We start from the raw sequence: 18,982 nt of genomic DNA, 5'->3' as shown, positions 1-18,982 counted from the left end.
TTTCTTTTGTTTGTTCTCTTGTTCCTTCATCTGTTCTTGTTTGTTTCTTTTGCCCTTTCTTTCATTCACTTGTTCTTTGTTTTGTTTGTTCTCTTTCCTTCTAATGTTAATTTATTCTCTTGTTTGTTGTCTTTTGTTTGTTTGTTGTCTTTCATGTCATTTCATGCATTTTTCATTTGTTCTTGTTCATTAGTTCATTTGTCGTTTGTTCTCTTTTGTTTGTGTTTTCCTTCTTTCTTCTGTTTGTTCACTTTTATCTGCTTGTTCTTTCCTTTTGTTTGTTTGTTCTCTCTTTCGTTTGTGTTCTCTTCGGTTAATCAGTCAGCCTTTTGTTAGTTTTTTTTTTTGTTCATCTGTTTCTTTTGTTCGTTTACTCTTTCTTTCAGACTGTCTGCTTTTGCACTGACAATAATATTTCACCACTAACCCCTAAGTTGAACAACCTGCTAGTATTGTGCTAAATAATCTATGCTAAAAATCTAATTATTTATGCAAGTAAAGAGTCAAAAACACAAATTGGAAAACAAACAATCAGGAAGTTTTCATGGAAGTCTAGTCACCATTTTATGCCCAACAACTATTTTGTTCGTTTTAGCAAACTGCAGTATGAATAGAAATCATTTTGCCAAAGATGCTGTCAATAGAGTTTAACTTCTATTCAACCCGAAATATTCCAGCAATGAGAGACGGACAGAGTTTAGCTGGAGATACAGATCGACAGGACGAGAAACAGAGATTTGACAGCACGCCTCATCTGAGCTATTGATCACTCCGTCGGGTTGCCGTCAGTCTGACATTGGCTGTCCATCGCAGGCCCGCCGGACGGGTCGACGGGTCGCCTTCTTCCTGCCAGCAAAGCAATCGTTGCGACAACAGGCGGTAATTACTAATGGCAGCCAACAGTGAAAGTAAACCTCGGATTTTCGGATCCCACGTCTCCACACATACACGACATAACAGCCGAAGTAAAAGCTTGTTGACGAAAGGAGATTTATGCTATTTGTTTTAGCATTTATTAACGTTACAAATATTCAGCTCAGAGACTACAGCACAATCCTGCTGGCGGGAGTAAACAGGACAAACAAACACATACGAGAGACTAGGAATCAGATGTAAACACTGACTACTGTACTGAGAGCAAAACAAACAGACTCGCTTCAGAGCGAAAGACAACTATTAAATATGAAGCAGCACAACTGTTTTCAACATTGACGTAAATTAAAAAAATTTTCTTGAGCAACAAATCATCATATTGGAATGATTTCTGAAAGATTATGTGACACTGAAGATTCTGAAAATTCAGCTTTGAATCACAAAAATAAATTATATTTGAACATACATTCAAATAGAAACCAGTTATTTTAAACTCTTATAATATTTCACATTTTTACTGATTTTATTGTATTTTTAAGCAAATAAATGCAGCCTTGGTGAGCAGAAGATACTTCTTTCAAGCAAGGCTCAGTTGAAACCTCCAGTGAGTGACAGTTAAGTGACTATAATGAGATGCATTCTAGTATTATGTATAATTTATTCAGCATTTGAATAACAGTTTTGTTTTTCACGCTGTTAAGAGCGCCGACGTGAAGCTGATTGCTGATGTACAAAACAGCAATGAAGTAATTCAGGAACACAGCTCTGCGCTTCAACAAACATTACACACACATCCGGGCTGATTATAATTCGCTTCGAATCAAATATTTACATACAAAGTTATACAGCTGAAAAAAAAGACTGAAAGCCAAAAACTAGAGGGCAACATCCGAGAAGATCTGACGAATGAAGAACCTTTGAAATCGAGCTCTGCTTCAGTTAATGAACTTTCCGTTTCCCCCAGAGCTCAGTCTATTTTAGGTGAGGATGATCACATCCAGCAAATCTCTAGCAGAAATGATATCACACCCCTCCGGACGAACCCAGAGGATTTTAGGAAGGAATAAGTCTCTACTGGTCTAAATTCACCCATGAACTCTCCTGTCAGATCACATTGCATGTTGACTGCAGGCCGGAGGGTCGTGTGAACATACAAACTTTATGTACAATGGACATAGCTGCATTTATTTTTTTTCGTTGGGCAATGTCAAATCATGTTCCTGTGGAACCTCCATACAAGGTTAAAGGTCAAAAGGAGACAACATTTTAAGTGCACTCCTGAAATGAAAGCTAACAACAAGTTCTACACTTTAAAAATAATACATAAAAAATAAAGCACAATGTATTATATCAATATGAAGGAATTTTCTGCATTCATTTGTGTTTTACCTGTATTTTAAAACATTAATTGCATTGAGTTTTAATGTATGTAAAATTAATATTGTCCTGACAGAAAAATTACCAGTACATGCCAGTTTTTTAATAAACAGTGTATGGTAGAATGAAAAACACACTGAATATAAAGCTTAAAGCTTAAAACTTAAAACTTAATTATAATATATTTGGTTTAAATATATTTGGTTTTCTGAAATAAATATATAAAAAATGTACACTTGAAAATAATATATTTGGATTAAAACTGTAGAAAAAAATATGTAGGTTGAAAATAAATACATTTGGATTAAGACTGTAGGAAGAAAAAAGTAAATAAATAAAATAGGTATATAATTATAAATATTTAATACATTAGATTAATTATATAAAATTGGTATTTAAAATAATCATACATTTAGATTAAAACTGTAGGATAAAATAATGAAGTAACTAAATGAAATTAGTAATTGAAAATATAATATTTGGATTAAAACTTCAAGAAAAAAAGTAAAAGTACTTAAAATAATATATTTAACAATATAATAAAATTAAAAATAATAATATATTAGGAAAAAATAAATAAAAATAAATAATAATAATAATAAATAAAAATTGGCATTTTAAAAAAATAATAGATTTGGGTTAAAACTGTAGGAAAAATAATAATGTAAATAAATACAATTAAGATAATTATCAATTTATTATTCATCAAAAACATTAAAAAAAATCTTACCAACCTGAAGAAATCCTAATAGAATCAATTAGTCCATTTTAATTTGATTTAAAATGAGTAACATAATCTAAATTTGTGCTTGCTGTGCATTTAAGCAGAATATTACACTTAGATGGCATGAACTATTGCAATTAATTGTAAAATTCAGTCTCTTGTGCTATTTCATTTCAGCCAGAATGCTTTTTTTAAAAGACAGCTGCTTATATAGACAGCAAACCGCACAAAAACACAGCTATATGCCACATACATCAGCACATTTTAGCTCCCGTTAGCAAACAAAACCAGCGTCAACAGCAGCACGATTTGACAATTCTGCAGCGTGGCCGTGCAAAAACACCAGGATTTGAAGGCCGCCGTGTTCTCCGGTTTCTGATTACACTCACAAACGCAGCCGGCGTCCCGCGTGTCCTCTGCAGAACGCCGGCGTGAGGAATGCTAACGTATCTGTCCCGCCGCGCGTACTGACCGTGAGCTGATAATGAGGAACGACAGGGCGAACGGGGAGGCGGAGCGGCCAAACCGCCTGTGTAATGACTCGTCCTCTCTCTCTTTATCTCCTCACAGGCTCTCCTATCGGACCGGACAGGACACGGCCAACTGCGACACGTGTCGGAACAGCGCATGCATTATTTACAGGTTGGTCGCTGTATTTTGTTTAAAGCCCGAGATACACGAGCGTGCTGTGCTAATAAAGATCAACTGCAGTCTGATCACAGATTGTGTGAGTAATGAACAAGATAAAGAGAGGAAATACTACCGCTGACAGGAAGATGTAGGCTATTCGATAAAGGACCTTTGTGGGACACCCTCATCACAGAGCACAGGCACAATGTTATCTGGATGTAGGAATAGTTCATCTGAATATTACAATTTAGTCATTATTTACTCTTACTCCACATCTGCAGCTCTTTACATTTAACCAATAAGGACAAGAAAACATCCTCAAATATAATAAAGCATCTTAAATGTAGTCCATATGACTTGTGCATTCAATTCTAAGCCTTCTGAATTCATATGACAGCTTTGTGCTATAAAAACCAACCTTAAATTATTATGAAGTTTTGAAGTTAAATTGTTCTGCTTTATGTATATTTAGATACATTAAAAAAATTCATTAAAAAAATAAATAAAAAGCACTTTTACTGCATTTAAACTAAGTCTTAATATCATCATTATATATTATGAAAATTGCTTTAAATATTTTTAGATATTTAAAGAAATAATAATAATAATAATAATATTAATAATAATTTAAAGTGCTTTCAGAAAACTGTGCCGCATTTTTAACCACCTATTTCCAAATTTTAAAATGTATAAAAATCCTTTAAAATACATTTTTATTATATATTATGAAGTTTCAAATGAAGTTAAAAATTAAATAAATGTTAAAAATGAAAATAAATAATGATAATAATAATAATAATAATAATAATAAATTATTCTAGTTAAAACTGTTGCAAAATAATTAAATTCTATCTAAAATAATTAACGTTCGCACTTAAGTAAATTTAATTTGCTTTAAGTATTTTTAGATATTTAAAAGAAATAATAATAATAATAATAACAACAACAAGAATAATGCACATTTAAATTGCTTTTTATATATTATAAAGGTTTAAAAAATATTAGTAAAATATAATAAAATATAACATTTAAAAAAAAATTTAAATAGTATTAACATATACCTTTATAATAATAATAATAATAATAATGCATTTTAGCTAAAACTGTTGCAAAATAATTAATTTCTCCCTAAAATAATTAGTTTTTGTCCTAAAGCAGTTTATTTACTTTAAGTATTTTTACATATTTAAAGATATAACAATAAAAATAATAACTATAATATTAATTCAAAAACAATAACAGCAATAATAATAATAATAATAATAATAATACAAAAACAATAATGATCATCATCATCATCATCATCATCTAAAGTGCTTTAAGAAAGGCTCAAATATCTAAAAATCGTTCAAATAAATATTTATTATATATTATAAAGGTTTAAAAGTATTTGTAAAAATATAATAAAATATAAAATAAATGTAAAAAAATGAAAATAGTATTTACATACACCTTTATAATAATAATAATAATAATAATAATAATAATAATAATAATAATAATAATAATAATAATAATGCATTTTAGTTAAAACTGCAACGTTTAAAACATTTGCACAATATGAACTCATTGCAAAAAAAAAAAAAGTTTCTTCTTTTTTGTCCTTTATGTTCAATAGTAAAACAAATATCATTTGAAACAGCATGAGAGTAGAACTTCAGTTTCAGTTCACTTCAGACTGAGGATCTGTCCTGAAGATCTTGAAGGTATACGTTTAGATCTTAAAGCCTCGACGCTCGCTCAAACACCAACGACAAACACGAGCGTCATTCTATCATTTCAGCAGCTGAGTGAACTCAAGTGAGACACTTATTCTCCTGAAGAAACCGCAGCAGAAAAGCGTGTGTGAGTGTGTAAAGGTCAGCCTGGTGAAGTGTTTTTGTCTCTTAAAGCACGATGATAGCTGAAGTGCGTGCATGAGGGATTCTGGGTAATTGACAGGTAGCAATCGTCATGAGAGCGTGGTGTGTGGACAGCAAGGTTGTTGCATGGTTTCTCAAGACCTGAAAGCACACGAGTCACACGAACGACGCCGATGACGCCTGTTATGCTGTTTTTGGGAGAACTAGCCATTTAACATGCATGCAAAGCTGGAAAAAGAGCAGTTTGATTCTGATGCGAAAGAAAATCAACGTGAGAAGGAGCGTCTCAGAGGACAGCTAAGCAGCGCTGTAGATAGAAAGCGTCAAAGTGACACGAGCTCCTGCGAGGAGACGAGACTCCCTGCAGAAGACAAGCGACAGACACACACATCAAATTTAGCAGCTCTCTTTGAAGCGAAGGGAAGGATTAAACGCAATCTAATTACACGCAGCCCGCTCAAAACACTCGACAGGAGAGAGCACGAACCGCAGTCCTGAAGAAACACGCCTGACGGATCATTACATTAGCTATCAGTCACATTCATGTCAGTCAGCTGATACCTTTTAGATACTTCATGCAGTGTTTATTAGTTAGTAATTAATTTGAGATAACATGCATATAATTATACACAGAGCTAGATTATATAGGCAATTTTTATTTGAGACGAAACTATAAATATATAGAAAGAAAAATAGCATATAACAAATAATAAATTCCAAATTGCAGTAATATGAATATACAACAATTCAATATTATATAAATATATTAACATAAAATTGAAATAAATATTATATATTGATAATAATAAATAAAAGAAAATATGAAAAAACAGTATTTTAATAATAATAATAATAATAATTATTATTATTATTATTTTACAAGTAAATTTTATTTTAAGTATTTTTAGATATTTGAAGAAATACTAAAGTTCTTAACATTACAATAAAATATAAAACAAAATCTAAAATAGATGTTTAAAAAAATAATAGTATTTACATATACCTTTATAATAATAATAATAATAATAATAATAATAATAATTTTGGTCCTCATGTAAATTTAATTTGCTTTAAGTTATTTTAAGATATTTGAAGAAACAGTAATGTTTTAAAAATACTAGAATAAAATATTAAAATAAAATATGAAATAAATGTTTTAAAATATAACAATATTTACATATATGTTTATAGTAATGATAATAATAACAATAACAACAACAACATTTTAATTTTTAATTTCAATTTAATTTTCTTTAAAGATATTTGAAGAAATACAAAAATAATAAAATTACTATAATAAAATATAAAAAATAAAAATAAAATATGAAATAAATTTATATAAATAAATAATAAACCTTTATTATAATTATAATAATAATAATAATAATAATAATAATAATAATAATAATAATAATAATAATAATAATAACAACAACAACAACAACAACAACAACAACAACACAAAAAATAAGAAATACTAATGTTATAAAAACATTAGAATAAAGTATTAAAATAAAATATGAAATGTTTAAAAAATAGGATTTACGTATACCTTTATAATAATAATAATGATAATAATAATAATAATAATAATAATAACAATAATAATAATAATTATTATTATTATTATTATTATTATTATTGTAACTTATTTAAATAGTTTTAAATAATTAAAATTAATTATAATAATGCATTTGGGTGAAAACTGTTGTAAAATAATTAAATACCTAAAATAATATTAGTTTTGGTCCTGAAGTAAATTTATTCTCCTTAAATGTTAAATATTCAAACATTTGCTCCATATGTATAAAACATATGAAATGTTATAAATAAATTATAAAATATTCATATTAACATTAAACATGGTATACTTTGTTTTATTATATTATATTATATTATATTATATTATATTATATTATATTATATTATATTATATTATATTATATTATATTACATTATATTATATTATATTACATTATATTCATATTATAGTTTTGATTTATTGATTTACAGTACATTCATTTACACTATATTCATATTAACATTACTAACATAATTTAGAAGTGATTATAATATTTAACTAATATTTTTGCCTCAAAAACAGTTCTAATTTGACGACGCCAAATGTGTAAAGTTCAACAAAGTTTCAAAGTAGCATAACAAAATGTACAAGTAGCTTCCTAAACACTGTTTTCTCTGTCTTGTGTGTATGCACTTAAAAATATTACCCGGCGTAGGCTTAGTCTTGTTTACACCGATGGCACACAGAATGGCTTCACATCCACATAAATCATGCTAATAGAGTTCAGTCTGAAGGAGCTAAAGTGCCCTACTTAGCATAATATGGTAGGGAGGAGAAATCTCATGACACAAACCGCAAGAGCTCAGATCGCTGCTCTTCAGTCTCAGCAGCTCTGAATCAATCCACGCCTGTCGTTCAGCAGCAGGCTGTGCTCTAAACACTACTGAGCGGCCTCCTCAGAGTAAGTGTGCATGCTGTAGAAGTTCTCAATGGTATTCACTTACTTAAAAAAAAAAATATATATATATATATATACATATATACATACATACATACATACTAGAATGCATTTGCAAATGCATCTATTTTGTGCCAAGTATACTACAAATATATTTCCATATTTATGTGCTTAATAGAAAATAATATTTACTCCAAAAGAAATACTCCAAATAAAGCTTAATTATCATTTTATGTCAGTAGGTTTTAAGTGAGATGTCAAAAAATATGGATTTTAAATATAATTAGTATGAAAAAATATATTTAAAATAAAATTGGCATAGTTTGTTTGTTTGTTTTTTTTATTTATTTATTTAAACTAGTGTTGTTTTGAACAAATTCTACAAATTGTCATAAAACAGTATTGTTAACTATTAGTTGTTAATTAAATTTTTTTTACTTTTAAAAGGTTTTTGGTAATTGAACAGAAACAAAGCGTTTGATAAAATAAAATAAAAATACAATAAAATAAAATAAAATAAAATAAAATAAAATAAAATAAAAATACCCCCACAATTTGAAATGCTGCCTTAGAAAAACTGAAATAAAATATTAATATTAACATAAAATGTTTAAAAAAAAAAGCTAACAAAAAAACTAAAATTAAAATGAAATCTGAAAATGTACATAAAAAAGAAAATGTAAAGTAATAAATTCTATAACAGTAAATAACTTTTAATTTGTATTAACTTATAAAATAACTGGCAAGGCAGGACTGTACATACACTTTGCTATAAAAGCACTAAAATAGATTTAAAATATGAAATAAATGTTAAAAATGAAAATAGTATTTACATATACCTTAATAATAATAATAATAATAATAATAATAATAATAATAATAATAATAATAATAATAATAATAATAATGCATTGTAGTTAAAACTGTTGCAAAATAATTAATTTATACCTAAAATAATTAATCCTAAAGTAAATCTAATTTGCTTTAAGTATTTTTAGATATTTGAAGGAATAATAATAATAATAATAATAATAATAATAATAATAATAGTACACATTAAAAGTGCTTTTAGAAAGACTCATATATATAAAAATCGTTAAAATAAATATTTATTATATTTTACAAAGGTTTAAATATTAGTACAAATACAATACAATATAAAAAAATAAAAATAAAAATGAAAATAGTATTTGCATATACCTTTTAATAATAATAATAATAATAATAATAATAATAATAATAATAATAATAATAATAATAATAATAATAATAATAATGGATTTTAGTTAAAACTGCAGCATTTTAGATAGATTAAAACATGGCAAACATTTCAGAGGGTTTGTGTGCGGTTGCTCATGAGAGTCTATTCTAATCACAAAGCCGCTGTAGCAGGTGTCTACTGAACTTCTTCATACTGGAGGCAGACAGCAGCTTCTGGAAGACAGCCACAGTGTTTCAGGCTTCAGTTTCTCAGTTTAACCTTCTGCATCCCTCTGCACTTTCTCTCCACCTCTCATTTCCTGCATCATTATCCCTCCATCACTCCACACTACTCCACATTACTCCACTGACGTGCAATTCAGTCTCTCTGAAGGATCTTCCATTGGCTGACATTCTTAAAGAACACTCCCAGATCAATACAAGTAAAGCTCAATCGACAGCATTTGCAGCACCAAGTTGATGTCCATAGACAATTTCGACTCATCGCTGGCTGCAAAAATCACACATATACAGTATTAAGATGTTGGCAATGTCCGGAGAGTCTAAAGACTCAAATGTGACGCAGCCAATTTTGTTTTAATATATTTAAGCATTTAAATGTTGAATAAGAAATAAACAGGTTTATGCTCAGATGCTAAAAATGACAATTATTTATTTATTTATTAAAAAAAAATGACATAAGAAAAAGAAATTCAGTACCAAAATTGCTATTGCCTAAACTAAAATTTGTAAGAAAATATTTTGTTACTTGACTGCAAAAAATTAAAAATAAATAAATAAATAAAATAAAGCAAAGCAGAAATACATATTAAAGATAATGAAAATGACAAGAGTAAAAAAGTAACCAAATTACTAAAATCTAAACTAAAATCAAATCCATTAACAAATAATAAAATAAAAATTTAATTACATCTTCTTCTCACACAATTGATTTTTTCCTGATTTTTGAGATTATATCTTACTATTCTTTACAATGCTTTTTTGTAAGCCTACATAATTACTAATTCTTCTAAAAAAGTAAAATAAAATAATTCCATATATAACACAATTTATTGCGCTACTGTACCTGATTTTTTGTAAGCCTTTTTTTTGTTGTTGTTTGTTTTGTTTTGTTTTTGTTGGTAAGCCTACATAATTACTATACCTTCTGAAAAGTAAAATAAAATTAAATAAAAAATAAATAAATAAATAAATAAATAATAAAATAAAATAAAAATTCCATATATAGTACAACTTATTGCCTTACTGTATCTATTTTTTCTTGTAAGCCTTTTTTTTTTGGGGGCTTTTTTGTAAGCCTACGTAATTACCATATCATCTGAAAAATAAAATAAAATATAAATAAAATAAAATTCCATATATATATATATATATATATATATATATATATATATATATATATATAAAATATAATTTATTGCCTTACTGTACCTGCTTTTTTTGTAAGCCCATTTTGCTTTTTTTAAGCCTACGTAATTACTATATCTTCTGAAAAATATAATAAAATATAATAAAATAAAATACTATATTATATATATATATATATATATATAGAATATATAAAAAATTTATTGCCTTCTATACCTGCATTTTTTTTTTTTATTGGATAAGTGCAAATCATTTTCTGTGCTGATCTATTAATCTATTAAACCCTGAACTTTCCTTTAATGTTATTCATATGAAAAATACACGCAGACTATTTCAATTTATTTCTTTTTTTTCCTCCCTGGGGTGATGGTTAAACGCGCACCCATAAAAGCGGATTTAGCAGCATTCAATTCATCTGAAGTCGAGCTGCTTCGAGCTAAACTTCTTCTGTGCTTTGTTCTCCTGGTAACCATGTCATCGCGTTTCATCACACTAGACTGGCGTTTCTTAATGTGGCCGTCCGTTCAGATGGGATACGGATCTCCGAGGGTCTATTTGGTAAAAGATAACTGCTTAATAGTCAGCGCTTGAAGGAGTCGCAAAATACAAATCCGGATCTGACTGGATGTGATTTCACCCAGACGTATGAGATCAGTCTCTGTTTCCTCCCAAAAAATATGAATGCACATTTCTGGTTTCCTTAGACTATACTGAGGTTAAATATTGCAATATGAATAATAACAAATGTATTTGTGACCCTTGGACACAAAACCAGTCTGCAGTAGCACGAGCATATTTGTAGCAATAGCCAAAAATACATTGTCAAAATTATAAATTTTTTTAGGCCAAAAACCATTAGGATATTAAGTAAAGATCATGTTCCATGAAGATATTTTGTAATTTTTCTACCGTAAATATGGTCCGGGATCACATTTTTTTTATTTTATATAAATATTTATAAATATTTATTATTTTTATTATTTCTATATTATTTTATATTATTTATTAAAATCAAAATGAAATGAAAATCTAACGAAAAAAATGCACATATAAAAAAAGCTAATTTAAAACATGAATAAATTAAGGAAACCATTTTCAACTATGCAAAAATATATACAAATAAAATATAACTAATCAAATCTCACAATTTATTTCTTGCAGATGATTTTTGTTGTTGTTGGGCAAAATTTTATAAATACTATATATTCTCAAAAAAATCTTCTGGAAAAATAAAAATAAATAAATAAATAAATAAATAAATAAATAAATAAAAAGTTCAAAAATGTTCACAGTTCCAGGCTTAAATAGATAAAAGTTACAGAAAATAATTGACATCTCCAAAGAGTGGAAAAAAAAAAATAGATACACATATTTGACACGTATTATAAAATATAAAATAAAAGTATTATTTTTATTATTGCAATATTTGACCTCATGTAATATTAGTAATTTTTACTAACTCATTAAGACCTTTTTCAATATGAATAATTTTTAAAACCACCCAGAACATCATAGCAACACCCTGTCAACCACTTACAATATTCTGACACTGATAATGTGGATTTTTCATTGTAAATCAGTGCTAACATTACAATCTTACTCTACCATCTCTAAAGTTATCACACACACACAACAGTGGAGTGATAATTTCATTGGAGCAGAGCTGAAGGAGAGGAGCTGATGACATTACAGAGATGTTTAAGCACTCAGCGGAGAGACACCGGCACATCTCTCTCCCTCTCTCTCTCTGTCTGCTGGAGTAATGATGTTCTCCATGCTAGCGCTCAAACTCCAGCTTTACACAGAGCCGCTGGTTGCTATAGATACTACAGTGATACCACAGTGAAGCAGGCGGGTATTGAGAGTGCATTGTGTGTGTGTGTGTGTGTGCGTGTGTGTGTGTGCGTGCGCACTTTCGAGAGACACGGTTTAATCTGTAGATAGAGCGAAGCAAAGTATGATGGACAGCTGTATTAATGCCTTACAAACAGAGAGAGAGAATATAAGATTGCTGGATATACATCACTATCAGCAATATTAGCATTTCGTGATTGGAATATTATTCTTTTCTATGCCTGGGTGCAAAAATATTAAAAAAGCTAGAGAGTGGAGCTGTGGTGCGTGAAAAAAGTACAGCTTCATATATCTTGCTTTTCAAATCTATAACAGCTTTACATTGTAAATGTGCAAAACTGTGGAAAACACAGCAGCATCATGCTAGAATAAGAATAAAAGTTTTAGAATAAAAGTACTTGTATTTTTGTAAATAAAATAAAATAAATAAGTTAATTGTTATTAACAATAAAATAAATATATACAATTATTATTACAGTTTAAAAATTACATGAAATATTAAAATAAAAAGTAAATAAAAAAACTGTATAAAAAAACCAGCAAAACAATAATTACACAATACAATATAATTCAGTACATAAATGTAAATGTATACACATGTAAAAAAAAAGAAAGTTTAATTAAATAACTTCCAAAATATTATTATTAAATTACTAAATAAATACATACTATTATTATTAATATTATTATTATTATAAAAAACAATTAATAAGCAAAGAATGTACATTAAAATAACAAAAAAAGGTAAAAATATATATTTGTATTCTTTTATGTATTAATGCAAGCACCAAAATGCAACCATGTTTTTTTAATTAATTGATTAGAAAAAAACTATAATCTATTTAAATATATACATGTAAACAAATCATAGAAATGCAGTATTTAATTATATTTTAATTACATATATTTTGTTGGCTGATTTAATTGTCATAAAAATAAATTTACTCAATGAATTACAGAAACTATTATAATGGTATACAGGTTTTTTTATTGTGTGAATTTTATTAACTAAATAAATTTTATATTTTTTGGTATATATAAAATTCACAAATTCACAGACACAGGCTGGGCAATGCAAAAATAACTAAACTAATCTAAAATAGAATAAAATAAAATAAAATAAAATAAAATAAAATAAAATAAAAAAAAAAAAAACTTCACAAATTTACAAGAGGCACCAAGACTGGGTAATGGTTAAAATAAAATAAAATAAAATAAAATAAAATAAAATAAAATAAAATAAAATAAAATAACTAATTAAAATTAATTAATTACTAAATTATTATTATTATATTATTATTATTATTATTATTATTATTATTAAAAAATAAAAACAATTAATAAGTAATGTATATTCAAATAAAATAAAAAAAACCCTATATATATATATTTTTATTTATTTTATTTTTTTTTTATTTATTCATGCAAGCACAACCATACTTATATTATATTTTTAATTAATTGATTAGTAATGTAGTTTATTTAAAAAAAAACTATAATCTATTTAAATATATAAATGTAAACAAATCATAGAAATGCAGTATTTAATTATATTTTAATTACATTAATTAATTATTACATAAATTACATTATTTAATTATAATGCAATTAAGCTAACAATTTACTCACTGAATTACACAAACTATACAAGTTTTTTTTATTGCGTAAATTACATTTTATTAACTAAATCAATTTCATTTAGTTAAAAATAAACAAACTATTTTATATTTTTTGGTATATAAAATTCACAAATTTACAAGAGACACATAGGCTGGGCAATGCAAAAATAACTAAACTAATCTAAAATAGAATAAAATAGAATAAAATAAAATAAAATAAAATAAAATAAAATAAAAACTTCACAAATTTACAAGAGGCACCAAGACTGGGTAATGGTTAAAATAAAATAAAATAACTAATTAAAATTAATTAATTACTAAAATACATATTATCATTATTATTATTATTATTATTATTATTATTATTATTAAAAAAATAAAAACAATTAATAAGTAATGTATATTCAAATAAAATAAAAAAAACCCTACATATATATATATATATATATATATATATATATATATATATATATATATATATATATATATATATATTTTTTTTTTTTTTTTTTATTTATTCATACAAGCACAACCATACTTATATTATATTTTTAATTAATTGATTAGTAATGTAATTTATTTAAAAAAACTATAATCTATTTAAATATATAAATGTAAACAAATCATAGAAATGCAGTATTTAATTATATTTCAATTACATTAATTAATTATTACATAAATTACATTATTTAATTATAATGCAATTAAGCTAACAATTTACTCACTGAATTACACAAACTATACAAGTTTTTTTATTGCGTAAATTACATTTTATTAACTAAATCAATTTAATTTAGTTAAAAATAAACAAACAATTTTATATTTTTTGGAATATATAAAATTCACAAATTCACAAGAGACACATAGGCTGGGCAATACAAAAATAACTAAACTAAACTAAAACAGAATAAAATAAAATAAAAACTTCACAAATTTACAAGAGGCACCAAGGCTGGGCAATGGTTAAAATAAAATAAATAAATAAACAAATATTATTTATAGCTTAAATAAATAACTTCTGCCTACTTGCATACAATCTCCTTCTGGTCTAAGCGTGAGGACGATTGACGTTTACTGTGTCAAACACTAATTACCAGCTAGACTATCAGTATCAAACGCTTCTCAGTATTTCCCAAGTACAAACACGCAGTAGTTTGATTGAGTCTCTGTAAAACGACCGGCCTCAACTAGAGATGAAAGTGACTGAACCGATGCTAAAAAGGAAATGAGACGGTCTTCATTTCCAGGTCTTGTTTTGCAGCAACAACAAATGAAAGGAGCATGTTTAGGTGAGTGATGAGTGCATCGCACCGCAACGCACTGAGAGAAAGAGAAAGACAGAAGGAAAGAATAATGAATGTTTCATTAAAGCTCTTCCGAGTCGTTCTCTCACTCAGATGATTATCGGGGCTCGCCGTCCCTCCGCTAATGAGGCTGAGATGCGAGCCGGCCGCCGAAAGGCCTCGACCCGCGCTCTTCATCTCTGCGTGCGTTTGCGTGTTCCTCTCCATTCTAACGAGTGTCGGTGACGCACGGGATCCGGTCGGATGAACGGCGACAAACATAACAGACGGCACGGCGTCTCGGAAAACCGTTTGGAGTCAGAGCCGACGAAGTTGGCGTGAATCCCCCAGTGGTCGGCATCAAACGCTGTTGACTCACGGATCGGCTCTGGTGTGAGTGATGAGAGGGCATCTGCTGCTAATGAGACACACATTCACGTTCACTGGGGTGTCAGTCTGTTGTCTCTGGCTTCGGAAAGGAAACGCGTCCGTGCCAGAGTCGCACACTGACACAAACACAACACGTTTACAAATCCTTCCAAATCTCGCCAGACTCAAGCCAACTAATTAAGCTAACAAACTTTCACAGCTAAACAAAAAAAGCTACTAAAAGGCACAAAGAGGCACCAAGGGTGGGCAATGCAATGCAAAAAAATAAAATAAAATAAAAATATTTATGATTGAACTGTTAAATAAATTTACTTACTGAAATACAGAAATTATTGTATACAAAGTCATTTTTAGAGTTTTGTTTTTTCATTAAGCAAATTAAATAAAAAAAAATATAATTCACAAATTCGCAAGAGGCACCAAGGATGGGCAATGGAAAACTAAACTAAACTAAACTAAACTAATAAAATAAAATAAAATAAAAACCAAAATTAAAATAAAAAATAAAATAAAATAAAATAAAATAAAATATAATAAAATATTAAACTAAAATAAAATAAATCACAAATTTACAAGAGGCCCCAATGATGGGCAATGGAAATAAAATAAAATAAAATAAAAAAAAATAAAATAAACTAAAATAAAATAAATCACAAATTTACAAGAGGCCCCAATGATGGGCAATGGAAATAAAATTTATAAAATAAAATAAAATAATGAAATGAAATGAAATAAAAAAAAAAAAAAAAAAATCAAGTAAAATTAAATGAAATAAATCACATTTTATATAAAATATAAAAAATATAAAAAAATAAAATAAAAATTCAAATATAAAAACTAAAATAAAAATTAAAGTTAAAAAAAGTAAAATAAAAAATATATATAAAAATATTTACTTATTTATTATTTTATTTATTCATGCATAAACCAATATGCAGCCATATTCATCTAAAATATATTTATGATGACAAATGAACTGCTACATATTTGGGTTCACTGACATACTCAGTTTGAACTTATTTACAGATACCTTCTGCTACTAAACTACTACTAAAACATCTTAAACATGCTTTTGATTCTTTAAAACAGACAGTTTGAACATTTTGTGACTAAACTTTAACCATTAAAACACCTTGCGCTCAAATGCGCAAGTCAATAGGAAGAGTTGTAAAATAAAGCCAAATACGGTGACCTAAATGGACAAATAAAATATAAATTATTAAAAAAAAAAAAAAAAAAATAGTGGGAAGGTTCATGCACTCAAACCGACCCTTTTCAAACTCAATGCATAATGTGATAAGTGGAAGATATTTAAACAACAGTACACTTCTTGTAGATCTTTACATTTTTTCTAAACAACCAAAAAAAGTTGAAAGTGGGTCAAAAAAAAAAAAAAAAAAAAAAAAAGGAGACTGAGACTTTTTAACTCATCCAGAGATCCACACGAAAACAGACGAGACACTGGAAACTGAGCTGGAGATGTGGGTGGCAAGTTTCTCCAGTATTTTCTGATTTCATTACCTTTCAGACACGCACGCAAACATCAGTTCTGATGTGATGAACATCAGGCCAAGGCGAGCACTTAACCGCCGCAGCGATGCGTTTCCTGTGTAAACGGCGAGATAAGAACGGGATGAGAAGACCTCCGACGTTAATGAGCTTAAACAGGAGGAGCAGAGCCAGATCAAACCACTCCTCATCCTCAGGGATGAAGGGAAGGAAAGCCTACGCCACATTAAAGAACAGCGCAGGGGCAACGAGCGGGGATATGCGGCCTTTATCAATGCCTTTCAGTTTCTAATTAGCGGCTCAGAAACAGAGAAAAGCGTCAGGAGTCTCGCACTTGACAACAGTCGTGGGTGGAGAGCAGGAGACGCGGCGAACGATCAGTGAAATAAACCACGCAAACGTCGCAGAGAGCGAAATCTAGGCCTGTCAGACCAAAACGACGCCACGTTTGGCTCACGCGGCGCTCGGCTCGCTAATGCAAATGAAATATTGACGTTCTTTGGACAGCCACTTCACTGCGTTCCTCTCTAATGATGCTTTGGTTTATATTGCGGAGAACCGTATTGATTCTGAGAGAAATATTAAACATTGATTTGTAATTCGAAAGCTAGAAATCGTGAGCGTCGAAACGTACGTCAAGCCTCGGCAGAAAAAGAACCGCACGTCAATTTAGAGAATGAAATTACTGCTGTCATTAAATGGAAATATGAAGAGCTTATGGAGCAGAAAATGGGTTTAATTCTTCTTCTAGAAATGATCTTTTTCACAATATGATTGAGTGTCAGTTCCAAGAAAAATAGATAAATCACAGAACATCAGTCTAAGTAAATGTGTAAGTATGGATTAGAAACAAAAACATTAGCAGAAATTTGTGCTGATTTTGTAGATGTGCTTATTTAAATGTTTTAAAAATACAAAAATTTACTGAAAATAAATGAATAAATTAATTAATAATAATAATAATAATAATAATAATAATAATAATAATAATAATAAGACAATATAATATTTAATAAATAATATAATAATATCATTAATACATATATATTTACATATATATATATATAGAGAGAGAGAGAGAGAGAGAGAGAGAGAGAGAGAAAGAGAGAGAGAGTTTATTAAATATGATTAAAAAATTCATTTAATTATTAAATGCGTAATAAAATATATATCAAAATACATTTATTAAATGCGTAAATATGGCTTAGAAACATTCATGATTTTGTTGACATGCTGATTTAAATGTATTAAAATACAGATATCTACTGAAAAAAAAAATATATATATTATTAGATTTTTATATTTGTATCATTGTTTAATTGTAATTACATTTTTATTAAATAATATTATATTTTGTTGACATGCTGATTTAATTGTTAGAAAAAATATAATAAATGATAAAGAACATGAGAATAAATAAAAAAAAAAAACATTACAAATACATACAAAATAAATACAAAATACACTGCATAGTCATTTTTTGTACATTTATTTTTTTTTTTTTAAGAAGCTATCATTTGATTTGGAAAATATATACATGAAAAAATACATAAATGTAATATTTATTATATTTTAAATACATAATATATTTTGTTGACATGCTGATTTAATTTATTAAACATTATTTACTGAAAAAAATGCATTATAGAATTTATTATAATTGTTTACTAAATATACAATTTGAAATTAACGGCCAATTTTACATTTTTAATGAATTAATTAGTAATTAAAAAAAAAAAAACAATCTATTTAATGAAACAGTATATATATTTAATTAATTCAATTTTAATTA

At 27.5% G+C, this 18,982-nt stretch overlaps 2 protein-coding genes across 3 annotated transcripts in view; one reads left to right on the top strand and one right to left on the bottom strand.

Moving 5' to 3' along the window:
* dock1 (dedicator of cytokinesis 1) overlaps positions 1-18,982 on the bottom strand; it is a 302,275-nt gene that overhangs the window by 150,310 nt on the left and 132,983 nt on the right. The window lies entirely within an intron of this gene.
* LOC127173765 (inhibitory synaptic factor 2A) overlaps positions 1-18,982 on the top strand; it is a 48,850-nt gene that overhangs the window by 25,662 nt on the left and 4,206 nt on the right. Inside the window, exon 3 of the mRNA XM_051123712.1 lies at positions 3,545-3,616. Within this exon, the coding sequence (XP_050979669.1) occupies positions 3,545-3,616 (72 nt within the window). The remainder of the gene's footprint in view (positions 1-3,544; positions 3,617-18,982) is intronic.

This window comes from Labeo rohita, chromosome 12 (assembly GCF_022985175.1).
Source record: "Labeo rohita strain BAU-BD-2019 chromosome 12, IGBB_LRoh.1.0, whole genome shotgun sequence".
Classification (NCBI taxonomy): domain Eukaryota; kingdom Metazoa; phylum Chordata; class Actinopteri; order Cypriniformes; family Cyprinidae; genus Labeo; species Labeo rohita.
Note: the sequence above shows the minus strand (reverse complement) of the source record. Positions and strands in the feature narration are given on the sequence as shown.